Source organism: Lepisma saccharinum, chromosome 6, assembly GCF_977018435.1.
Source record: "Lepisma saccharinum chromosome 6, izLepSacc3.1, whole genome shotgun sequence".
Lineage (NCBI taxonomy): Eukaryota > Metazoa > Arthropoda > Insecta > Zygentoma > Lepismatidae > Lepisma > Lepisma saccharinum.
The window spans coordinates 91,703,074-91,730,819 of record NC_139234.1 but is presented as its reverse complement, the minus strand read 5'-3'; the positions used below and the strand labels follow the sequence as shown (position 1 = coordinate 91,730,819).

General features: G+C 39.1%; 1 protein-coding gene across 1 annotated transcript in view; it reads right to left on the bottom strand.

The window, feature by feature from the left end:
* LOC145988928 (uncharacterized) overlaps positions 1–27,746 on the bottom strand; it is a 224,406-nt gene that overhangs the window by 99,798 nt on the left and 96,862 nt on the right. Inside the window, exon 7 of the mRNA XM_083124226.1 lies at positions 24,932–25,089. Coding sequence (XP_082980352.1) covers positions 24,932–25,089 — 158 coding nt within the window. The remainder of the gene's footprint in view (positions 1–24,931; positions 25,090–27,746) is intronic.

Here is a 27,746-nt window from a genome sequence, read left to right as displayed (position 1 = left end):
AATGTTCTCATATGAATTTCATCATATCATCACTCATCCTCATCGCTGTGATTAGCCAAAGTGGCAGAAAACGACGTAAATAACCTAATTCAATCAATTGAGCATTCAACACTTTCGAATCTGCCCCCCCCCCCCCACAAATGCTTTGTGTGAGCCTGACATACGCCCCCCTTCTTCAAATCAACATGTTTTCGTTGCTGAAATGGCGACCCTCGGAAGAAGTTTCACCTACGTAGGTGACGTCACAGCAGGCCTGTAGCTATAGGGGGCAGAGGGGCAACTGCCCCCCCTGTAAAAAGTACAGAATAAATATCTACCTGGAATTCTCACTAATCTTTACAATTTGATCCTGTATTACTCTAGCAACATAACAAAGACATTTATTGATTTTGTGATTTATGAAGGTGTGTAGGATTCCGTATAATGTCGCATCAGGATTTGGGGAATAAAATCTCTTCCAGATTCAAACTTCGGGAAATGATTTATCAATTTTCAGTATGTAGAACAGTTGTGATATTTTGAGTAGTCTTGTATTAAAAGTGCCTAATGTATTTGGATGTTTTTCTTGGATGTGTTGCTAAGAAGTTTGAACAGCATAATTTTTTGTTTCCCAAGTCTACCTTTTGGTAATAGCGATTCATGTGATAGAGAGAGGGAGTGACGTGAAATTGATGAAGAGACAATCACAAACTGTGCTGCAACCACAGGGGGTAGGGGCATTGTCCCCCCCCCAAACTTGAACGGAAGTCCAATCTGGGAGGGGGCAAACATTGAAGTAAAGAAACATGACTAGCAGAATCTAAGAATAGTAGAACAAAATGGTTACTCAAGTTGGAATTAGTTTTCAAGTGTTTCTTGCTATTTTCCTCCAGACGGCTTAGGGCACTTGCAGGGGACAAAGAGGGGCAATTGCTCCCTCGATTTCAATTTCTTTTACAAATAAAAGTACATTTCGTAAAATTTTCTTGCTCGCTTCGCTCGCAAGATCAATATCTGATATTCTTATAGTCCCACGTTCAGAGCTATAGCTAGGGGGCGGCGGGAGTCAGCCCTGGGGGCCAAAACGATCTAAATAAAAAAAAATGTTAAAGAGAATGCCATGTTCCCCGTGAAATTTGTTGCGCCCTATTAAATAAATATTGTTTTCAGTTTGCAAACATTTGATACTAAAGATTTTCCTGCTCGCTTCGATCCCAATATGATTATTTCTGTAATGCATTCTAAATTACCCGAGAGAGAGGTAATGCCAGATATATAAATACTTCAGACTGTTGCTGCTTAAATGCATGAACAATTCTTTTGAGGAAATGGAGCGTTCACATTTGAGAGACAATTTGGCGGATGAATTGACCATGTAATGTATTTAAATTATATATATATATATATATATATATATATATTAAAGAAACTTTGAATATGTACACAATTTAGCGTTAACATGTTGCATATGTGTTTTGCTATTTTATGTCGCTCTATGTTACATATGTTTAAAATATATGTTGTATACATGAAAGTTATACTTGTCATATGTACAAAATAATAATGTTCGTCATTATTCTGTCCTTGAAAAATACGGTTTGTGTGCTTGTTTTCCATTATTAGCTAATATGAAATTGAACGTGTTGGAAAAATATTTCAAATAATTTGTTCAAACACAAATGCTTTAGCACCGACTTCTATCCCCTTTTGCATGATTTACGACGATAATAACGTCTTGTAATGCTACTATTATTACTACCATTACCAGCACTATATTACTATTATTATTATTGGCACGTTTGTCCTGGTACTTGACCCCCTCTCCAGATAAAAAATTGTGGTTTCGCCTCTGCTCACAAAGAAGACTCATGCCCAGGCTCGAACCTGGAACCCCTGGCTTCGCAGTGTGTTATGTAACCATCCTACCATGAAGGTCGGCTAGTGAAAGATGTAGGACAGCTTACTGGCTCAAATATCAAACACGATGAAAATGTGATAGTGTTTCACAATTATTATTTCGGTTAGAAAGCGATAAAATTTGTAGTTCCATAGGGTTACACTAAGCATCTTATGGAGTGTAAATATCAATTTCAAATCTTATGAATCATTTCTCTATGCAAACGCATCAAATATGGTAAGCAACATAGGTGTGTGTTATGATATCCATTTTATAAAGGAAAAGTTAAGTTTTAACCCTGACTGTTTGCATGATATCGTTTCAATAGCATGTTATATATTGCTCTCAGAATTTTAATCGGCAGTAAAAATAAATGACATTTGCAACTACGAAGCTTACAATGGGATTGCATCCATTAAGGACAGAAGATGCCTATTTTGATTGCTTGTAACATCGAAAGATGAATTAGAGGCGCAAATAGTGACTGAGAAAAGTTGCTTGCCTTGATGTCCTGCACACACTGTGAAAGTTGTCAATGTTATCAGGCGGCACCTTATGAATATAGGTTCAAGAAAATGACAAGTAGAAAAAAGCTGCAGTGAAATAAATACGATTGAAAATCTCTCAAATTACATTCTATTTATTTTCTTATATTTATAATAATAAATTGTGTCTGTAGCAGAAGTTGTCTGTTAAACCTACCTCAGGCACAACCTAATTTTTTGACAAATAATTATGTCAACTCTTCTGCTATGTAGTGGATTCTCCTAATTTTATTCATATATCTTAAGCCTTTGTGTGACTGGTAAAAATTAGTATCAGAATAAAAATCCCTGATATTTGGGGTTTGTACTCTTCTGCTCAAAAAGTGGTGACGATAAGCTGCTCAGAGACTTCGTGCCGCGGAAATGGGGTAAAGCGAAGGTGGCCCCTTATATCTTTCGGTTTCGTACCATAGTCATTAAGGAAGGTATTTTTCAAAATGTAAAGAGGATACAGCATTTCCCTCGATAAAACTTGATAAAACATGAAATATTAATGATGACAGTGTAATCCAAGAAGTCGCTGATCAATCAAGGGATTCCTATTTGTTTGTAAGGTGTCAACACAATATTTTGCAAAATGGTTAACGTAGGCAAAGATTGTCTGAAGTGATGCAAGAGTCTTTCATTTGAAGCAAATAGAATCCATGGTGGAGTAAGGGACCCATTTTAATGTTTTAGCAAGTAGGCCTAAAAAAATGTAAATGTTTACACAATTCATCAAAGTGTAGATAATATGTAACCATTATTATTTAATTAATTCTATTTTTCTTGCCTAACACAACACAATGGTGTTCTTGGATTCTCGTTAGATTCCTTTGTGCGTAAAAATCTTGCATACTGGAAACTAGAGAAAAACATTATGAAGCACGATTTATAAACGTCTTCCTTAATCAGTTCTGCAGAGAAGCTCAAAGCTGTTGGTACATATTAATCGTCTATTAACATTATTGACCTGTAAATATAACGTAGATACAGTCCCGATTAGCCTATATATGTTAAACTTTATCTTTGTATTCTTTGGTAGTCCGAAAATGTCATTATCGAAATATTGTTATTTGATGTTGCTCGAACTTTTTTTGTTCGTTGGAGTTTCAAGATATCATCCCTTTCCTGCTACTTATCACTTTTGGAGGAGGGGGAGGGGCATCTTCCAATGCAACACAATATATTAAAAATTTGCCCCCTCTAGGATTGACTTCGCCCCCCTACTAAAAATTCTGGCTACGGGCCTGCGTCACAGAGAAACTGGCTCTGGCGGGATTGTAAACACGAGGGTTGGGGGAAGAAAATGCCTGTAGGACCTTCAAAAGCGGGCCAAACCTGAATCAGATCCGCGAGCAGTTTGGGCATCGGGGTAATGGTTGCGGTCGTAAACTTGGGAACATTACGACAGTGAGTGAGTCCTAACTCAAGGTTATCCCCCCCCCCTCCTCCTCGAAGCCAATGCGTCGCTATTTTTCCACAGAAGATTTGAATCTGAAACCTGCGAAGATTGACATAACAGCTACTGAAGGGAGCCACGAAAGCTCAATTGATCATGATAATTAGAGACAGTGGCGTAGTGGCCGCCCGGCAATGCAGGGTGTGGCGAGGTGTAGAACCAGCCCCGCAATATTCTTTCTCTCTCTCTGCTTCTGAAATTTTATATAGCTCAAAAATTCAACAGGAAGTGTCGCTTATGAAATAATTTAATTTACAAGACAGAAATCTGGTTTCCAGTAACATATGATACGACATCTTCGATAATAAGCAGGGGCGTTCTGGTTCGGCCAGAGGGGCCCGGCTAACTTAACATATGTGTCCCCTCCGAAATGCAGAATTAACTTCCTTGCTCGCAGGTGGACATCTATAGGAAAAATCCCATATCTCATAACTAGACCTCGGATTTTTAGATGCTAAAAATCCTGAAATAGGTCCTAAAAATCTTAAGTTAGGCTCGAAAAATCCTAAAATAGGTTCGAAAAACCCTAAAATAGGTTCTAAAAATCCTGAAATAGGTCCTAAAAATCTTAAGTTAGACTCGAAAAATCCTGAAGTAGGTTAAAAAAAACTTAAAATAGTTCAAAATTTCTGAATACTGCTGATTAGGTATAGTCACCGGCAATGAAAATGAGACACATATATCCTGAAATATGCACTATCTTGCATAACGTTATGTGTGTTGCCTAACCCTACGGCGATGGCAGAACTCAACATTGGAAATTTGCTATCAAATTCCACTCATCGCCGTATAGTTTAGGCACCAATCTGTTTTCATGTTATCCACAGTAAAACTCCGCAATTTTGTCTGTGAGGATCATCTTATATTCTGAAAATCTTACAACAAAAATATAGTGAGTGGTGCAAACTTCAATGCTGAAATGTTCGTTTGCAAGGCGTGAATGCCACAAAGCATGGAAGTGACGCGAAAGTGAGCAAGACCACACAGATCAGACCACTTTGTATTGCACAGGTAACAGTGGAACCTAAAATAGGTTCTAACAAGCAAAATAGGTTTTTAGGCACTAAAAAACTTTTGTTGCGTTTTTTAACGAAACGCTGACATAACTTATTATTTCTTGCATTAATCCAGTATAGAAAGATCCAGTTACTCAACCAGTCGTTGCTTTGTTGCTGCACAATATAAAGAATTAAATTTGATAAATCATGAACTTTTATCACTAATTTTAATTTTATGTGTGGTATTTAAATGTAACTTCACATCAAATATTTTCAAGATGGCTCTAAGCCTTTTTATATTCAAATAAGAGCTGAAAAAAACTCTAAAATAGTTTACACCTGTTCCATGTTACTTCAAAGTGGTCCCAAAACTCAGTTTGATGTGGAGTCGAATTATCCCTTTGCCCTAAGGGTTCACAGCGTATGGGTTAAATGTTACCATTATTTGGGGGCATTTTGTGAAGTTCATTTTTCTTCCATATTGAAATTCTGTGGACATTTCCTTCTTTCCAGTGTGTTTTTATTTTATGATCTACAGTGCTCGAAGTGGATACTCCTATAGCTGGTATGCTTGGTCGAGGAAGATTGGATTGATTTGGTGTTTTAAGTCCACTTTATGCACAGTAAGGCTAATCGGGACTGGACCTACAGTTTAAAGTGGGATCCGAACCACTTGTGCCTCCACCGGGTATCGAAACCGGGACCCCTTGATTACAAGGCGACGACGCTACCACTGCGCCATCGGGGAGGCCTCTTGGTCGAGGAGGGTCTTTGTGTAGATCAGCATGGAGACAATGAAGAAGTGGGGGATGCTTATGCAAATTATCCTAGCAGGAGGGGATGGTTAATGGAAATGTACATAACTGGGGGAAAAGCACCCCTCTGCACTCCTTCTCCACACCCACAACTCCAGCACTGACGATCTATTATTAATATAAAAAGGTCTTGTTTCATGAAATATATCGAAAAGAAATGCTATTGTTGACATTATTATTAATAATGTCCACTATTATTAAAATTGAAATCCTTTTCGGAATTCAGTCTTTCCGATCGACTTTCATTGAGTGACGAATTTTCAGTGAATGAAGTCCCAGCACCGCCCTATTACCCGTCTTTCAAAGCTGGAGTCCTCCATATTTCCGTCTACTAGATTCCAATTGAACTTGTGATGCTGGGTTAACACTGGAAATCTAGAGGTCCAGTTCAACCCCCAAAACAGAAATGAGCACATTGTTGAATACATTAGTTACTATTAGTATTAGAAGGCTAATGTGAGGGGATTACTTTATATCATACATTTTAGTCCGATGAGAAGGTCCGGAAAAATGCACATAGATACCTCAAAAATTTTTAGATCCAATTTGTGCAATTGAAAACAATATTGATTTATTAGTGCGCAATTAATTTCCCTGGACGCCATGGCATTCTCTCTTTTACAACTTTTTTTTAGATCATTCGTGCCCAATAGCTGGCTCCCGCCGCCCCTCTGAACTTGATTAAAAAAAGAATAGCAGATAATGCGAGCGAAACAAGCAATAAAATTTTACAAAATGAATTTTTATTTGCATAAAATTTGAAATCGAAGGGGTAATTGCTCGCATTAGCCCCTGTCCCCCCTGTAGTTGAGTCACTGTATAATGCAGACATACAGGGTGCTCGGAAATTCCCCTTACAAACTCCTAGGGCTAGTAGAGGGGACTGAGTAGACAATATTTGGAATAGGAACCCATGTCCGGAAACGTACCGTTTCCGTGCTACAACCATGACAATGTGTCGGATGTGCCTGTGTTGGTATGCAACCGGGTAGGCAGTATATGACGTCAGAAGATCACCTGATGACCTAAAGTGTAATCATTTATTACAACCATGTCAAATGAGGTGTTACGTAAGGTACGGAAGTGAATGACGTGTGACTCAGTCCATAATACAAACACATTTATTTGGTAACAATGCCAAGGGAACAAAAAAGAAACTTACTATTCATTAATCAACACCTGTGTCGACAGTGGAACGCAACAATTTGTAGACGTCATTGTCTACATTGTCATGGTTGTAGCACAGAAACGGTACGTTTCCGGACCTGGGTTCCTATTCCAAATATTGTCTACTCAGTCCCCTCTACTAGCCCTAGGAGTTTGTAAGGGGAATTTCCGAGCACCCTGTATTTAAGCAATATATGTTTACTTTGGATACTTTAGGCTCACTGCCATTGTTAGTCAACCTTAATCTGCACAGTTGCTCGACTAACCTTGTGTTAATGCGAATACCACGCACCCTTCCCCCTTCCATCCAAACCGATTCTAAAGGCATAAGAGATAATGTTTTACTTCAACCCTATCACCGCGATCACCCACAGGTAGGTAGAAAACCTATACATAATAACCAAAACTAAAAATCAATAACAATTCAATCAAACGATAGTTTAAAGTGGGATCCGAACCACTATGTGCCTCCACCAGGTATCGAACCCGGGACTCCTTGATTGCAAGGCGAAAACTTATTCACGGCGCAATCGAGAAGGGCAGTTATAAATATCTGATACATAAAAAATATCAAATAAATTCCCTTATATGTATTAAATACTAATGTATTTTTACATGTTTAGTAATTTACTTTTATATTTAATAACATTATAAATATTAATCATATAGGCTCTTTCTTGTCAGTTGCTTGGTAGAAAATTTGAAAAGTTTCATGCACATACATAATATATATGTATAGTTTGTGTATGTCTGTGTAGACCACAATCTTCTTCCCCCCCCCAAAAAAAAATCAATCTTCAATGATTTCGCGCCCTGGTAGGGTATGTAGCTGCCTGGCAAAGTCCTCATTCCGTAAATTCACGAACTGCATGAAATCAGAAAAAGACATATATTCCCCCCTCGTTTTGAGAAAACCTGTTTCACAACCCACCCCTGTCCTTTCTGTGGTGAAGGACACTCCAGTGGGACAATGAATCTCCCCCCCTATTTACTGCGAGCAGCAAAAGAAGACGGCCGCGCCATCTACTGGCCACCGATGGAAATGCAATTTCAAAGCGCAGCGAGGTTTAAATGTGGGGTAATCCTCTACTCCTTAACTCCTCTATGAATGAGCGTTCAACTTGCGAGCTTCTGAGCGATGTTTGAGGCAAATTAATGTTTCGACTTTTATGCTCCCAATTCCTTCATCATTCCCCTGGCCAAGATGTATCCACTGTGAGTGGTTATCAAGCAGAGTAGAGATGGTTATGGAGAGTATATTTTGAAATAATAATTGAAAGTACATTGAGTAAAGAAAAATAAAACCCTGTATATAATAATGTGGAAAAATAAAAAAAAAGTTGGAGCTGTCGGTATAGCTGGTACTGCACGGGTCTGGCTGCATGTTCAGCTGGAATGCTGACCGCTGGTGGTATGCTGAGCTGCAGGCTGCGTGTGGTCTGCTGGCTACATGTTTATGTGCTTGCTGCAGGATGGCAGCATGGTGTCTGGCTGGCTGCAATAGGATGCTTGCTGGCTGGCTGGCTGCATGATGTCTGCATGATGAGCCGCATGAAGACTGTATGATGTTTGCAATAAGATGTCAGCTGGTTGGCTGGCTGCATGGTGTCTGCATGATGTCCACTGGCCGACTGGCGGGCTGCATGATGAGCTGAAATAAGATATCTGCTGGCTGGATGATGTCTGCAATAGATGGCCGCTGGTTGGCTGGCTGCATGGTGTCAGCTGCAATAGGAGGTCTCCTGGCTGGCTGGCTGCATGATGTCTGCAATAGATGGCTGCTGGCTGGCTGGCTGCTTGTACAGCTGCTCCAGGATGACTGCTGCGCCATGATGATTCCTCGCTGACCGACTGCTGGGTGACTGGCTGTATGCGGAACTGCCGAAGAGATGCTTGAGAACGCCGTGAGTGTAGTATGGCCAGATGGTGATGTTGTGCAAGGGGGAGCCGACAAGCGTAGGGAAAGGGAAGTTATAATAAAAGGTGTTCGCCTAAGTGCGGAAGAGTAAAGGTTGGAGTCGAAGGTGACATAAGTGAAATGACAGGGGTGGGTAGACAGTAGCCATCATTGAAGGTGATACGTGTGGGAAGAGGAGGAGCTAAGCGAGTGGGAGTTGTAAGTTGACGAAGAGTGGGAGGGGGTGGTGGGGAATGTGCGGGACGTTGAGATATAGCAGCTATGGAAATAGGGGGACTAATAATAGGGACGGAACATGTCTTAGGAGGAGATGGGGTTCGCCGGTGACAACATGAACAGCAAGGAGTGTGACGTTTTAGACGTAAGTACATGTAGGTAATGCAAATACAAAGAAGCAGGAGAGCTATGAAAATTAAGAAGAGATAGGAGGTTGTATGTGCAGGAGATTTTACAAGGTCATGAGGGGTAAGTGCACGAGCCTTAGAAGTAAAACATAAGAAAAGGGGAATGTGGAGAAGTTTAAATTGGTATATGACACCTAGAGTGAGACATGTGAGCCAGACAAAAATTATAATGATAGGAAAATCCGCATGTCTGTAAAGTGGAGTTATAGGAGGGATGTCAAGAACTTTATATTGGGAGAGGTTAAGGTGAGGGATATGAAATGTCCATTGTTTATGATAAAGAGCCGTTGCATTCACAAGGGGGGAAATTTTGTAATGGGTGTCGAGTAGAAAATTGGGATTGTTGGTCCAGGCAGCAGGAAGGATATGAATTGTTCGGTGGATTGTTGAATGATCGAAACCACAAGGAAAGATAGCATGAATTTTGATATCGGGGGTGATAAGTACATCTGTACGGCAAGCCACGTGTAACAATACTGCACCGGGTTCGTGAAAAGTAGTAAGATTATAATGTCAAGTGGAGCCATTAGCGTAAAAAAAGGTGATGGTAGGAGGAGGATTAATTATTGCATAGACATTTAAATCTAATTTGACCACATCGGTTAGGTGGGATTCGTGACATGTGTAGGTACACACATTCATCGTATCAGCCACGGTTGTTGCTTGAATCAATTTGGAAAAACAGAAATTGAGCCCATCGTGTCTTCCTGTGTGAGAAGGCAGAAGGCACAATTTCTGTGTATGGACCTGACAATTTTCAAGGTCTGTACCACTAATAGTGACAACATTATGAGTATCATCGATGGCGATATACGATGGATTATGCGACACTACGCACGTTAAATTTTGATACGAAAAGGGGACAGGGATTGCTAAATAAAGTTTGTATTTCTTCTGAGTGGAAGTGATAGGCACTTTCAACTCAATATTGACAGCATCAGCAGAAATTCTGCATTGGGACAGTGGTATCTGATAATACATGTCAATAAGTGTGAGAGGAATCGCTATATCAAATCCAGTAGGAAGAATATTTTTTTGAATCTTTTTCAAGTCTCGGTGCAGTGTTGTTTTAGATACAACATGTTCAGAGAGAAAATGATGTTTACAATTGTTAATGGTGTTCTCATATTCAAAAAGGGTGAACATTTGGCTAAGCTGTAAGGTTAGGGTCATAAATTCGATGAGATATGCCTGTGCTTGATGTGCATCTTTGATTGTTAAATTTTTGAGTTTATTAATCAATGCTTCCTGATTTCTAGTTTATCAGAGTGGTTAGCATATTCAGTAAAAACATCCTCAATCTGATGTTGAAAAGAGTGAATTTCACCAGTTAAATTTTGATAGAAAATATGGTTAGCTTGCAGTTGTATGTTGTACGGCTCCGTGAGCTCTTTTTGCTACTTGACATTCAGTGCATTTGCGTACTGCAGCGTACACATATTTCTTTAGATTAGGCCAATAGTAGCGTAAAGAGAGATGGGAGTATGTTTTAGCAGCACCTTGATGTGTGGCCATCATTTTGTTACAGTGAATTAATTGAAACACTTCTTTTCTTAGTTTATGGGGAATACATAACTGTCTTCTATAGCCTGGTGAAAATTTAGTGTTCCTATAAAGGATTCCGTTGTCAAGAACAAATGAGTAGGCTGTTTTCTCTAATTTGTGATCAGCATCTGGGTGGTTTTCATGAATTTTGATTAATGCTTGTAAGTATGGGTCCTCTCTTTGTGCCGTACCTATGTCAAAGTCATCGGATTGTAACACGAAGACTTGATTTAGTATGTCCTCCTCGTCTGTGTCAAGGGAAGCGTCTTGTGCTGTGTTGTTGGGCAAGGAAGGGGCTGGGTCTACAGGATTCCTAGATAATGCATCAGCAATACCATTCTGTGATGATGGGATATGGTGGATTTGGAAGTCGAACTCTTGGAAGAAGAGTGATCTTCGAGCAAGGACCCCGGACAACTGTTTTGTTGTTCTAAGGTAAGACAATGCATGGTTATCTGTGAAAACTATAAAGGGTGTGTTGATTAAGAAGAATTTGAATGATTTTAGGACATAAAAGGCAGCTGCAATTTCAAGAGAAAAGACATCTGCTTTTTTCTCAGTGTCTGTAAGGTGTCTGCTGCAGAAGTCTATCGGATGTAGTATTCCATCAGTATCCTTCTGCATAAGACAACCGCCCATACCCTGGTAGGATGCATCGATGTATACGCATGAAGTTTGCTTTGGGTCATAAGGTCTAAGAATGGGTGCAGAAATAATTTTGTCTTTTAATGCCTCAAAGCTTTTCTGATGCTCTTCATGCCAATGAAAGTTTACTTTCCTTTTGAGTAATTTGAACAAACATTCTGCGGGTTCCGCAAACCCTTGTACATAGCATCTGATGAAATTGCATATGCCTAGGAAAGATTTCAAATTCTTCTTAGATTTAGGTGGAGGAAATTCTTTGATTGCACGCAGGATGTGATCAGAAATTTGGAATCCCTTTTGCGACAAAAGATGGCCTAAGACTGGAATTTCTTCAAAGCAAAATTTACATTTATTTGGCCCTAGTTTCAAATTGGCTTCACGTAATTTAGCAAAGACTTTATGTAAAACTTGTAGCATTGCGTCAACTGAGTTTGTGTAGCAAATTATGTCATCCGTATATGCAGATATCTCGGAACTATCTATGCCAGATAGAGCCATAGACATTACATTGTTCATGACCTGACTACTTGTCTTCAATCCCATTGGCAGTACTTCATACTCGTAATTTCCACAATTACTAATTGCAAATGAGGTCATTTTCTTTGACCTTTCTGTTAATTTTACCTGAAAAATGCTGATTTAAGGTCACGGGTTGTGTAATATTTCTTGCCTGCCATGTCTGCTAAAATGTTATCAATGTTAGGTGTTGGGAGAGAAGAGGGCTGAATAATTTTATTCAGCGCCCGAACGTCAGACACCACGCGGAATGAATTGTCTCGCTTGCGCACTAAGAGAACTGGGTGTCGGAATGGACTACCTTCTGACCTGCAAATGATGCCATCTTGTAAGAGCTTGTTAAGCTCAATTTTCATTTGCTCTCTAAGATTCAAAGGGATGGGGTATTGTCTCATATAAGGAGGTTGATTGTTTCCAATGTCAATGTCATACTCATAAATTGGGGTTGTGGTGAGTTTATCGCCTTTCCAAGCTAAAACATCAGCATAATCAAATACTAACTTTATGATTTTTTGTTTGTCTGCCTCTGATAAGTCAGGGTTAATACTGATGCAAGATGGGTCAAGTTTTTTCTGACTTTCCTTCAGTCTTGTGTTGTCTCTATTGTCTTCCGTGCATGCGTATGTGGTGGTAGTCATATCAGTGTTGGATGCGTCTGTCATGTCTACTATTATGTCACAGGGGGTTGCTTGGCCAAGTGGGGTGTTGGATTTGAGAGTGACTGGTTTCTCTAAGGGGTTATGAATTAGTAACAGGGGGGAAGAAGTGTTAAGGAGAGCATGGGGTATGAGGATATTGTATGTAAGGAGTGTTTCCTGAGAGGGTGTGAGTAGGATATTGTGGGGGAGGGGGGGAGTGATGGAAACTGGAACATATGTTCGGGTTCTAGGTTGTAGGGTTACATTTTCTGGGATTGTTACTAAACTGTGTTGGTTGCTAGTAGGGTGTAGTTTAGAAAAAATTACATCAGGGATGGTGTAGGTGTGTGATTTTGTGGGAAGGTTATAGTTCGGAATATGGCCTAAGCGTCTAAGAGTTAACAGGTTAGTACTAAGTGAAATGTCACAATTTTGTGTCTTCAAGAAGTCATTGCCAAGGAGAGGAGGTAATTCTTTGGATTGCACAACTCTAAAAGGGTGGGAGTACCTATATCTTCCTATGTGAAGGGGGAGTATTACAATTTCTGAGATAGGAAGTCTGTTGCCAGTGACGCCTTTAATAATGCTGTGCATTTGAATTTTCTTTGCATTGGGAGGAATTAAATGCTGAGGACAAATACTAATCTGGCTTGCGTTGTCAATCATAATTTCTAGGGGGTTATTATTTACATGAGCTTGAATGAAGAATAGGTTGTTTCTTTCAAGGATAGGAACTGTGTCAAATTTTGTCTTGCGTGTGGATCCGTCCCATCGATTCACACGGTTTTTCAGTTTAAATCGCCCTTGTTTTCATTGTTTGGGTTATAAAAACAGTCCCTGGTAGAGTGATTTGAACGGAAACAAATCTGGCATTGCGAAAACTGTGAATTTTGTCGCCCCCCGACTGGATTATTATTTCCACCTCGAGATCTGAAATTACGTCTCGTGCCGCGAGTAGAACCTCTGCGATTGCCATTCCCCTGGCCGTAAAAAGTAGGCCGGGTATGAAATTGATTACTGTTATTTGATTGTATTTGGTCCGCCAGGTTCTGTACAGTGTGACACAACGCTTCAACTTTATTTTCTAATGTTAAGGTTTGTAACTGATTTGTGACTGAATCTAGTTGGTTCGCTGTTGAACCACCAGATGGCAAAATTGCGTTGCAAGACTGTGAAACGGCAGTGCTGGGAGAACAGGTGGACTGCGTGTTTGGAGCTTGACTGGAGGGGAGGGAAGGAGGGGCCGTGGGCGTGGTTTGGACCTGCCACGAGTTGGTCGGGAGAGCTGCTGTTGCTTGATAAGGTTGCTGCGGAAGAAAGTTGTATGGAGCTTGAGAGATCTGCGGGAGGGGGGTAGGGGGGAATACGTCAAAAATGACGAAGCAGGCTGAGGTGTGGGGAAAGGATGCGTGTTGCTGACCTGTGGTTGCGTACAGCTGGGAAACTGAGGGGAGGCTGTTGCGTAAATGGAGTGCATGTACTTAGCGGCATCTATCAGTTTCATCGCTTCACTTTGTTCCTCATTGCGTCTAGCTTGAATCAGCATGTCTTGCCTTTCTTGATTCTGCAGATGTGCAATAAGAGAACTTGTGTCGGTGAACTCTTTGTCTCCTATCGCAGCGATGTGTTTAGATCGAAGTCCCGACACAACATAGGAAAGGATTTGAGGGTTCGTCGCTTGCGGGAAGAATTGAAGGACGAGATTTTTCTTACGAATTACATAATCATGAATGGGCTGGTTAATTTCCTGCTTTGTCTCTAATAAAATTTGGATAGGCATGCTGACTAAGTGACTGCCTTTAAATAATGAAATTAATTCTTTCTTGATTTGCGGAAAGGTGAGGGTGTTGAAGTTTGGCTGCTTCTTGAGATCGTTCAAAAATGTGAGCGCTATGTCTGCGAGGAACAATGGCAACATTTCGCGTTTTTTATTTTCCTCCCACGCCAAAGCACCCGCAATACTATCGAACTTTTCAAAAAACTGCTCAACTTCTTGAGGGTTTTTTCCTGTGAAGGGGGCGGGGTATAAGCCATGGGGTATATTTACTGACATTCTTGACGGGGATGGATTGATGGTGGTAGGGGTGTTAGTTTTAGGTGTACTGGTTTGGGGTTCTGGGTGTTTTTTTTTTCGTTTGGGTGTTTCTAGACCACCTAGAAACTGGGGATAATCGGGATGTTGAGCCTTGGATTTGGTTATTCGGGGGGAAGGAGCGGGGGAATTAATAGCGGAGGCTAAGGAGAGAATCTGGTCAAGAGAACGGTCTAGCTCTTCGTGAAGAATAATTTGGGATTCGTTCATGCGAATTTAGGGAGGGGGAATTTTTATGCACTTATTCACAAGAAATGAAAGATAGTGAGCGGAAGAGAGAATTTACGAGTGGGAGGGGGTTATAATACGAAGTGTATTATCGAAAAAGAAGAATTTCTAAGGTTGCTGCTGTGTGCGGCGGGGATTGTAAATTATGGGGTTTGGAGTGAAAAAAAAAAATTAAAATGTTATGCAATTCCACGGAGTGGAGCCGGCTATCTCCACCATGTAGCGTGACGTCGGGTAAGGTATGGGATAGAGTCACGCCGGGACGTAGCTCAGATAAATACGATAGGTCTTAAGTTTGACTTGGCTAACCACCTCTACCCTTAAGGAGGCTGATGAAGGATTGTTGGGAGCCTGTGTTGTTGAACGCTACTCACCCCTTGCTGTTGGTCTGGCCCTCGGCTTCTGGCGTCGGCGACGGTGACAGGTGTCCGCTGGAGAGATCGAAGATGACGATAAGAGACGGCAGGCAATTCGGCGACTTGTTTTATTCTTGCAGATTCTTCGGTTGGCTTAATCCGGACTGCTTATGGACTTCTCGCTTGTTGCCGCCTCGTAGTGTCGCGATCTCTCAGCAGGCCGTCGTCCTCTTCTCGTCGATCAGTTTGGTGGTGATATTGGAGTGAAGTGAGAGATCGATTTACCGTCGCCAGGGGTTTTATACATTGGATTTGAGTCATAAGTTGGTGGACTTTGCACCTCCACTGTGCACCTGGGGTATCCCTGGATGCAGATGGAAATTTACAGTGGAGGTGCACTCACCACTGGCGAGGGCCGTTGCCTTGCTGACTGTGCAGAGCCAAGTGGAAAATTCTTGTTGCTCGGCTCTGCATCCGGTGGAATGTGGGGTGAATGAGCGTTCAACTTGCGAGCTTCTGAGCGATGTTTGAGGCAAATTAATGTTTCGACTTTTATGCTCACAATTCCTTCATCAATATGTACTACTTACTTGCTAATTTGAAGAGATTAGAAACAGGGTGCAAATTAATAAGGGAATGCCAGCTATCTCCCTTCCCAAAATAGTAAATTTATTTATAACATAAATATCACCCATTTGTCATGGAATGGTTATTGTAACATATGAAGCCACAATCTTTCTTTCTGTATCCGTTTCATTAGATCACCATTCATCCTCATTTCCACAATTACGCTAGAGAAATTACCTAGGTGCACATCTTTGGTTGATTGATTGATTGATTTGCTTTATTTAACTTCGCTTTTTATGCCACTTTTGGCTATTTTGCGACATGATGAAATTGATGAATGGACACTCACAAACATCCATGCCCAGGCCAGGATTCGAACCCGGGACCCCTTGCATCATAGCACAATGTGCTAACCACTCTGCCATGGGGGCCAGCACACAACTTTGGGGCAGGAAATTGCCACATTGTAATGTGATAGTATTCTTTCCCCGTTGCTCATTTTATTCATGTCAATCGAAACTAAGACTAGCCACACAAATTTAAATGCTAAGCACTTACAAATGAATGACTACTACAAATGGTAAGAAAATTATAAACAATAACATAAAAAAAATGCACTGTTTACTGTTTGTAACTGCCAGTATCAGAAAGTTTACAACCGTTGGGTATTATTATGACATAACATACATAAATATGTTTTAAACAAAGAGACATGACAAAACTTTAATTTTTAGCAACAGAAAATAAGACATCCGTTTCCCGATTGTGAAAATGCATTGAACCTGTCAACAGAGTGTAAAATAAGATAGAGGCAGAGAAAAATGTTGTTATATGTTTTCGAGTGAAAGTTTTGATTGTCAAGATGGCACAAGATGGTTGCAATGGTTTAACCACATATCTTGAAATGTTAAGAGTGAGTAAACAATAAAAGCATCTGAGCACATAACAATCATCAAACTCCACATTTAATTAATTTCACAAACATTTTAAAACAAAATTATTTCATTTAATTATTTAATTACTACAGGTCATGCTCAACTAATATCATTGCCATTCTAAAAAAACAAACACTGCAGGGGCTTGGTTTTGAAACCGTGACATTTTATTCCTTGGAAAAATTGAAACTGATGTACTTGCATTTAACTAGAGGGACGAATCACACAGAGCAGGATTTCCAGAAGGAATGCCCTAGTTGGTGCTGAACTGGCTACCTGGATGGAAATCATGGCCGCTGGACTGGCTGCTTGACTGGGTTCGAGGAATAGGCCTTGTTCTAATTACAACTGGCTTTCCCCGACTGGATTCTGTGAAACATTCAATCAGAGTGAAGTTTGGCCATGTGAAGATCATCTGCAAGATTCTGCAGATGCAGAATCACAAATATTATTTTTTATTATTCCTCAAACTTCAGTTTTCTGTTTCGTTCTCTGTTAAAATGTAATATAGTTTGTGACTTCATGTTATATGCGACAATGTAAATATTTCCCTGCAGTGTTTCTCATATAATAAATGGACCTGTAGTAAAGTAGGTTAACTCTCCCCTGGTGGTCAAGAATTATGTTGCCACATTAACTATTTCTGGACTTTGAAACATTTGAGAGAAGTCAGGAAACTTTTGGAGAAATATACATTCCTTATTGGGTTTTAAATGAGGCAACATGCAGGCTCATATATAGAAATGCATTTCAGGGAAGTCCGATCAAGTGTCTCAATAATAAAAACATTAAAAGTAATAATAATAATAATAATAATAATAATGTAATTAGAATAATACGTAGTCACAGTAGCTCAGTTTTAGGGCATCTGACTACCATGCGAGAGACCCGGTGCAAGCGCTAGGATGTATCGAAATATTTTTTTTTCGAAATACAAAAACATATAGTGCACAAAATTTGCATTATTATGCCAATACATCACACAAAAAAAATTAGCCTAATTGAAAGATTTCTAGCTGTGCCTCTTTGGGCTTGAACTTTTACTTCTTTAATGATATCATTAAGATTGCACTTGGTGCATTTACAATGTATTGTGTAATTAAATTAACAGGAAAAGGTGAAGAAAATAGCTTTGTGTTTATCTACACACTACAACGAACCAGCAAGAATAGAAAATTTTTGTCCATAGGGTCATTCCACGTCAGATCGACAAATTTTAGAAAAGTTTCCAGGTCATGGTTCTTTGATTTGGATTAAATTTGGCATGAAGGTTCAATCATGTCTGTAAGGGGTGTATTCCAAATATTAGGTTCCTCCGAGAAATAGTTCTAGAGTTATGGCCTGTGGAAGAAGGTGGTGCGCAACAAAAAATGTGACCAATTTGGTTTTTACAACTTTTGGAGCATACTGCGACTCAGGCAACGTTAAAAGGTACATGTCTTTAGTGCTACACAAAGAGTCTTAAGCATCCTATTAATATTTAGTAAAGTTCAATATGATTCTGAATATATTTGGGGGTGGGGGGGGTGGGGGGCTGTAGTGGGTGCAACTTCTCCCGAAAAAAAAAATACAGCTTTTTAATTAAAAATTATATCTTTTCTCCGAAAGTATCAGAAGCAAGTCGGCAATTCTTGCCACAAGAATGAAACACATATCCGGCAATATGCAGGTCCCATTTTAAACCATCACGTTACGGCATTGCCTGTGGGAGGGCCTGATGAAATTTAAATTTCGTAAAAATATAGTTTTATTTAACTTCCATCTTCTTCTTCTACTTGATAAATGAAAATTAAGTTTATTCGACAATGGGCATATTGTCTGGTGTGTATGGAAGAAAATGAGGTATAAGCTTTAACTCCAGGATTCATAGTTTCCGAGATAACAATTCTTGGAATTTGAATTTCCCGTTAAAAAGCACGGCTTTTATATTAGAAAATATTTTTCTATGAAAGTATCATCAGTAAGTGGACAATTCTTGCTACGAGAATGAAATACATATCCTGCATATAAGATATAAAAGTGTTTTACTTGCCTAAGCAGAGTCAGATAGAAAGTCGATTCCTTCCATAGATTCCTCCCCTTCGCTGCTGGTGCCGCTGCTACTGCTATCAGCTGGATTGATAACAAGTCGGTCAACAACCGTGTCGCACATGTAATATGATTCCCAGAAGTGTTCCTCTTGTTTCTCCACATGGCGTATAAACGATTTCCACATTTCAGCAGTTACCAGCCTAATACCATCATGAAGCAAAGTTCTGACGTCACCCAATTTGAATGTTATATTGTTCCAAGCAACATGATCCTTTACCTGGCTCCAAACGTGCTCTATAGGATTCAGGACACAATGATAAGTGGGAGTCTTAACACCGTGTGGCCTTCCTGCTCAGCTATTGAATCCACAACAAACTTATCATAAACGTGGTGAATGTTAGCCTCTTTTATCTCGTTTATGAGTTCATCTTTCACCATGTTTGGCCGGCGTTCGATACCTTTTGCATCTATCCATTCAATAATATGTTTAAGCCACTGCTTGTTAGGAATACGTTCCAACTTAACACAGTGATAGGTTGCATTATCTAATATGATCACACCGTTCTGTGAAAGGAGAAGTAAAATTTTCTTTAACCAGTTTTTAAAAACGTCACCTGTCATTTCTTCATGGTAATCTACAGTTTTTTTAGATTCCATAATGAATTCCCCACCCTCTAAAAATCCATCTTTACTTCCAATATGCAATACAATAAGATCGAGTTTCTTAGCCCTGTGGTTAATCCTGAGAGGAAAGCCTGTTTTTTAAGATTTTACAGCAGAATCTACGCACACCTTAGAAACAGTATGACCTTCATTCACCCACGTTTCATCAAGGAAAAACAACTTTCGCCCCTCCCGCCTGTATTCGTGTATTTTCATCAGATAGTTCCGGCACCAAAACAATATGTCTTCTCGGTCAACAATAATATTTTTCTGTTGCGTTGCACAAACTCGAAGCAGATTTCTTTCAGTAGTGTGTGGAAACTTGTTTTCTTAAGATTCGGCAGATCCGGATCACTATTCACACTCACCAACACTTTATTTATTGTTGGAGCTTCGTTCCTCTCAAAAAAGTGATGAACCTTACGACGGATGGCACTTCTCGCAAACTCATCACACTGAACTTGTAACACAGGCTTTTGACGTTGACGCTTTTTCCCTGGTGTTGTTAAAATGCCCTTATTTAGAACCTCACTGCGCGCAGATTTTACACTCTTAACAGACACACCAGTAAAGTCAGATGTCAATTTCATCACGTCCTGGATAACCATAGTTGGATATTTCTCGCAAAACTTTGCGAACACATTCAATACAATTTGTTTCTCGCCACTTTTCAACAGTTTCCCGCTGCAGTGTTTAACGTAGCCAACGTGCACATCCATCTCGCACAAACTGAAATTCCCTCCTGCCTGCCTAGCCTTTACGCATGCGTGTTGTACCCAGAGTAAAAATTGGCATGTCTTGTGTATTTATGACAACCTGGAGTTCATTTACATACTAAATATTGGTTATGATAATTCTAGACTACGATAATTACAATTAAGTTGAAGGAATGTTCTATTTTTGCAAGTTAGAAAGTGGACTATATTTTGTTGCGCGTGGCAAGGTCTGTTGTTCAAGCAGACTCAATGAGAAGTGTTGCCAATCCGCTTATTCTTTTGCTAAAATTAGCTGTTTTGAACTTTTTGGCCCTGCATTGGTGACAATAATGGCTTTCAGATATTTGCACAGTAGAATCATACTTATTTTACTTCATTCAAAAAAAGACACGGAAGTGACCTATTTTTGGTTTGTTTAGTTATTTTCTTTAACAGCAATGTTAATCCTTGTGGTGTTGTTGCAGATGTTCCTATTCGAACGTTCTCTATGTTGCTGTTTGGAAATATGATGCTAGATTTTCAAAATTTTGAAAAATGGAAGAAATAAAGTGCTGATACGATTTTTGAGTAAATTAGACGAAATTCTGCACATCTATTCTCTACGTCCATTGCAAGACAGGGTCTACTTCATTTTTTGATAGCATAAAAAAAGAAAATCGCGGATCCACGATATTGGATTTTTTTTCAAATTCTCTTCCAATTTTTGTCCAATTTGCGTGAAATTTGGAAAACTGTAAAAAACTATACCGCACGCACGCACGCACGCACGCACGCACGCAGGCAGGTCTCTGCTATCGCTTCTGACGTTTTAGAAGATTTGAACATAATTTCACACAAAGATCAACAGAAAGTGATAGACAAAAGTAAGGTTCAAAGAGAGGTTGCAAAATACTGTAGTTTTGTGCACAAAAGAGAATTTAATGAAGGCATTAAACCTCAAAGTTTATATTTTGACGGTAAGAAGGATGAGACTGTAATGTTAAAGAAGATTGGCAATCAAAACACACAAAAAAAAAAAGGCAGGAACAATATGTGTTAGTTGAAGAACCAAACAGTCGATACCTTGGCCATGCATCCATGTCAGGATCATCCACTGTTATTAGAAGTTCGATAATTCAGAAGCTGAAAGATAATAATGTGGACTTGATAGATCTGAGAGCAGTTGGTTGCGATGGAACTAATATTAACGTCGGAGTTCGTGGGGGACTCAACATTTCTCGAGAACCACGTTCAAAGACCTTTGCAGTGGTTAATTTGCCTTGTGCATTTCAATGAATTACCACTTCGACATGTGCTGAAGACAATTGATGGACACACAACAGGACTTTAGACATTGTTGGGATCTGTAGGAAAAATGCTACATAATTATGAGGACAGGCCCGTTATGAACTTCGAGGCTAGACCTGCCAAAATGCCAGCCTTAAATATACAAGATTTGAGCTCAGATCAGCAGTACCTTCTGCAAATATGTCAAGCTGTAAACAGTGGCAAGTGCGACACATGTTTAGGAAACAAGAAGTCCGGAAAATTATCTCAAGCTAATCAAACCCGACATGCAAAGATGGTGCTAGGCATGTGTATCTGGTAATTAAGCTCTAAAGGTACCTTGAGAAACCTTTGAAACTGTAGTGAATAAGGTGATTGCCAGGAATTCATTTTACTGCTCATCCAGAGAATTTGTTGCTCAGTATGCTGAGAGATGATCAGCGTGAAGTTAGAGAAATATCTTGTGAGAAGGATTTTAGATGCTCGGGCAAGGAAAACATCTGGTGAAGGGCCAATACGTAAGTTCACAGTGCCAGAAATAAATTTCATGGCAGAGGACTACATCAACATGATAGACTGGGATGTGTGCCTCGTAACAGAGCCTCCCTTAGTTGCCCATTTGAATTCCGATTACATTGAGAAGATGGTGGACGACCAGAATATTGCAGAAACAACAATTGCATCCTTCCTGTGTCACACTCAAGCAGTTGAGAGACTGGTTAAAATAGTGAGTAAGGCTTCAGCATCTGTTTGTGGTTAAAGAGAAAGAGATGCTTACATCAGATCTAAACTTGATGCAAGAAAGCAATTACCAACATATGAGAAGAAATCTGATTATTTTGAGCAAAGAAAGAAGTAAAACTGAAATTAAAATAACAGTTTAGGGGAGGGAAAAGTGGATGGAGGGAGAGTGGGATGGAATTTGCTGGCAGCCACCTCGACGTGGTGAGTTCAGGGTTGGTGCAACTTGCAGGATTATACTACACTAGACTAGACATGCATACACACACTTGCACGCACATGAATATATATTTTGGTTTCATTGCTATATTTGTTTCTTGTTGTAACTAATCTAAATAGTTACATTTCGTTATAAGAGTTGCAGTTTGCATCAAGTGAAGAGCTGTACTTTCTTCCCTTCCATTGGGCACAATAACTAAACCCCTTGCGGCTATAAATTCTTCAATTGACTAAAAAATTTTGTGAGATGTTTTGCTACCATTATGCAACTTTTGCATACTATATGTTTTTGAAAAGAAAAAAAAATTCGGGTGTTTTTCGATACACCCTAGCGAGCACCCACCCAGCATCCTATAAAGTGGGTACCTGGAGGAAACTCTTGAGGGGGGGAGGGTAAAGGTGACTAATGGTGTGGTGCTGATCACTTCATCTCCACCTTTGGCTGTGATCAAGAAAGTGTGGGGCTCTAACTCCACACCCCTATACACCTTCATGGCTGGCATGCACGCACGCCACTAGAATAATTATATTATATTAAATTAAAATAATATTAATTAAATATGTAAATTAATTAATTATTGTGTTATCATTATATGAATAGGGGAAAAGGTGGTAAAAATAGATATGTAACAGCTTATGTGTTGTTATCTAGCTTATGTGTTGTTAAAATTGCCAAAATATGCATAGAAACAACTTCCCTGGCAAGGAAATTAATGTCAAATAGATAAAAAATGCAATATTTATTGAATAACAAAAAAGGAGTTAGATCTAATTGTTATAGGCAAAAATAATAATAACTTTTAATTGCCTATTACAATTGACAAAAAGTAAAGTTCCTGATTAATATTTTATGCATATTATCATAAGTAGTAGTGTGCATAAATCTTTGGAACTGTCCTTCAAAGCTGCATGAGCCAAATTGAAATAATAATTTAATCATAAAATCCATTTCTCTCCACAATGTTATTACAAAAAATAAAGCAAATTATGCATTTTGTATAATTTCCAGGATATTTAGACTGTGGAAATGCTGCACATTATTTTTGTGGACACTGTTAGACACATTCACTCCAGAAGAGTATGAGCAGGTATTGGTGATTAAAATTCAACCAATACTTTCTGATACAGATTCATCGGTACCAATATTGATTGGCTCACCACTAATTTAAACAGAAATTTTCAAAATTTTCTGATAAAAAAATGCTTTTTGACTGAGTTTCCTTGAGGAGGGTTTTAATGAAAAAACCTGCGTGATGAAAACTGGGCTAACATTGATCAGGATGCTAGGAAATATGATGCCTGCTGCATCACCTGAATGGGACGTGTTCTGAGGAACACCTCCACTGCTCCATGGCAGATTTTACTGCAAGCTTTGCAGCTGACTAAACATGAGACATTGTGCACATATGCCTACATTTGGACAACCTGCATGTCCATTCTGGCATTCTGAAACTAACACCACAGTGCACACGTGGCCAGCATAGCACCACTTGGAGAGAACTAATTGTAATATTATTGCACGTTTTTGTTGGATATATCTGTCCTTGCAGGAATTATCTTGTGCAAGTGCCATCTCCATCTCGTTACAATGCCCAGTTGCCTCAAGCTGTTTTAATGTCAAAACGTGTGCATGTGGCTTTCCTCTGCCAGGACGTGTATTGGTGCTTCTGTTTTGGGATGTACAGTGCCGAGGTTGCTGTGAAAATGTATTTCAAGATGGAGCAGAGGCGAATTTTATGAACTTGACAAACGAGCTGAGGGACCAAGCAAACAAATAATCGTATGTATTGCTGAAAATTAATAATTTTTAAGCAAAATATGTCAGAGAGAGCCATACCACCTGCAAGTGTAATGGGGTTACGGAAACAAAAGGCATGGTGGCACAAAACCACACAACATTCATTTCTTGAACAAAACAAATGTAATTATTACAAAAATACAAAACAATGATTACAGATGTGTAGCCAAATGTTATTTGTGTGTAAAATAAGAAAATAAAATATGGATGCTAAAAAATTAATTCATTATGTGTGATTATATGTCGGTGAGCGGAACGCTGTGTGTGAAGTTACATTTCAGAATTTAGCATGTGCACTGTAGTGTTAAGCTTTCAGCTAAGGGTTACTTTTTATGAGACAACGGCACTGACATTGTGCTCAATCCCTGCTCTTTTGAGGTTTACTCCCTTATCTGACTTCAACCAGTTTAGGAGATAGATACTTACCCTCACTCTCCTCCGTATGCTGGATTGCTCAGGAGTCATCCATAGGATGTGGAGGTAGAATTTCTTCTTATTGCTGGTAGAAGTCAGACTGTATGACATTCCTTACAAAGTGAACATTTCAGCATCTGAACAGTTCCAGACACTATACAAACAATGGCCACCCCAAAACCATTATAAAGTTAAAAAATCCAATGTGCATATACGTATTATATAATTCATTTTTTGATCTTGACAAAAGATATGTGTATATGCTGACACATTGAATGGATAAAGAAGTAAAAGTCAGAAGAGGTTATTTTTTACACTAAAGTTCAATGTAAAATGCCTATGTTAACACATACAATCTGCAAATATTTAGATTAAGTGGTAATGGTAACTAACATACTGTTATAAAATCCTTGAAATTCGTTATCTTTCTCCCATTGAATGAAGCATAGAGTTGAAACAATTCATGGCATGTTAGTTTCCCAGAATTTGCATCTTCTAGTCCAAAGAGGTGTGTTGCAAGACTCTGAATATCATCAACAAAGTCTTCTTCCAAATCTAAAAATAAAAACAAAAATAAAAACAAAGGACAGTAATGTAAAAGTTTCTTTTAAACTATAAGTGAAACAATTGAAACTGGGAATCTTGTGATGAAGACACAAAACAAAGGAAAGGAATTTTTTAATAATTTGTATAAATTTAGAACAATATGCTTCAAGTACATCACAAATGCAGTTCACAAGATAGAAGCCATCAAGAAATGACATTTGGTTAGCTTATAGTACATGACAGAGTACACAGTTCTTGTAATCTCATCAGGGTTGTCACAGGATCATTCCATACCAAATTACCCAAGTGGTTGCATGACCATTTTAGAAAAATATCATTTTTAGTAGATGTTTTCCAGCTGATTGGATATTGTCCCGTCCGAAAGGAGAAATTTATTATATGTGTCAGGTGACTTAAGATACACGGAAGTGATAGTTTGAGCATTTTTATTGTTACTCCATCATTGCCAGAGGCATTGGATCGTACATTATTTACTGCTTTAATTGTGTCATATTCACTGATTTCTTTAAGATGAAATTGTTGTGCACTTTCATTAAATATTTTGGAGTTAAACAAATTACTGGTTTTATTTAAAGCTGATTTCGAGCAGTCGGCCTCACGACAGATGCTTGAAAAATGTTTGTTTATTTTATCTACGTCTCGTATATCAGAGGGTATTTCATTATTAGTAGTTTTACTATATACTCCCCACACCTTGAGTTTGCTCCACAGGTCTTTGTTGTTTTTATTAGAATGTAGGTGATGGTTAAAGATGGTTGTCATGAAGGTCTTCTCGGCCTTTTTCGAACTCACATCATCACCACCACACACTTCTCAAAGCGAGACACTTGTCCCCATACATCACCTGCATTTCCCTATGGATCTCGATGGATGTTTGTCCCTTGCTATATAGAAAACGAATAACAAATCGCTGCTGATATGACGTAGACATACCTCTATCATACCTCACAAAACTAGCATAATCATGTACATCAATCTCAACATCCGTGCGTGAATGTCCTGCTCAGAAATGTTTAGTATGTGTGTTTTAATGTGTGTGTGCGTGAATGTGTTTTTTTCTCTTTCTTTTTATGTGTTGTCTTGCTTTTTTAAAATCTCGTCTTTGTTCTTTCATTGTAACCATTTATTTTCTTCTTTTTTTATTGTATTTTCTTATCTTTTTTATGATTTTGTTTATGTACACCAGGTAAATGTCAAATGGGGTTAGGTGGGAGAACAGCCACAGGCTGAACTTCGCCCTTTTATAAAGAAAATTTGAATTTGAATGATCGGTCCTTGATCCTCGCTCACAATGGAAAACATTGTTCATGGTCTTCTGGGATCGCCGAGGACCACTCTTGCTAGGTTTCATGCCACGAGGTGATGGTGTCTATCAATGCTGACAGATATTGTAGCACACTGTCACATTGAGACGGTGTGCTGACGGTGAGGTCACCCGCACCACTCTAACACCAAACCATTCCCCTTAATAAAACTCCTAGGATTCCACTTATCTTTCATGGTCTTTGTGAGTCTCGCCTACAGTGCTAGGAGCAGAATTGGAGGCACACTGGTATAGAAATTGAAAATAAACCACTTTCAAACAGATTCTATAAAATAAATTTTAAAAAAATCGAAAGGCGAGGAGAATGTAACTGTTTGATTGTGCTGTTTAATATTCAGTATTTATTGAACGTCCCTTGAAAAGTTTGAGGAGTGACCACCCTTTACTCCTGTTTTACTCTAATTGAATCAACGCTAACCACTGACCTTTGAATATTGAAGTAAAATAAAATAAAATAAACAAAAAGGCTAATTAAATTACTGTAGGTAGAATGTCCACCAAACCACCGTAAGAACTGAAAAGAGCATTATTTCGTGATCAAATTGAACTGTTACCTATTCTCCATCGAATGTAAGGTAAAGTCTCCCGTGCACTTTGCACCATACCATAAGGCAGAGGCACCAAATTAAAATAACTATTGAGGGGGTGCAAGGTTGGCATAAACGATATTTTATGTATGTAAATCCCTTACCTTTGGCAAGTGTAAATTTCTCCGTCGCATATTCTGACTTTGCCTCTCTGAATGGCAAACCCTGTGCATGACCCCCACGCTTCAGCCAACCTAGCCTAAACCTCTTTATACGAGCCTGCTGCCCATTCCTCCACTTCTCCGAAACATCCACAGGTCTGATCCTCAGAAAATAGTAGTGTTTGTTTTCCACAGAAATCGACAGTCTCGATTAGTTTATGCACAAAGTGGACTTAACTCAACCCAAAGCAATGTGACATTTGACTGAATGCTGTGGGGTGTTTTGACTTTCGATGATGACATAGGTTGGATAATATTGAAAGCATTCAGTGGCGTATTCTCCATGGTAACACCCCACACTTTCTTGTTCATATTTAATTACCAATACCAATTCAAAACCCGTTTTTCTTGTGTAGTAGTTGTGGTGTGTAGTTCGTTTATGTTTATATTGTGTAGTAGTTGTGGTGTGTTTGTGTTTATATTGTGTTATAGTTGTGCTGTCTAATGTGTTTGTGTTCGTCTTGTGTAGTAATTGTGCTGTCTAATGTGTTTGTGTTTGTCTTGTGTAGTAGTTCCTCCATTCATATTGGGGGTTAGGCATAGAGCTGACAACTCTGCACTGTAAAAATACAT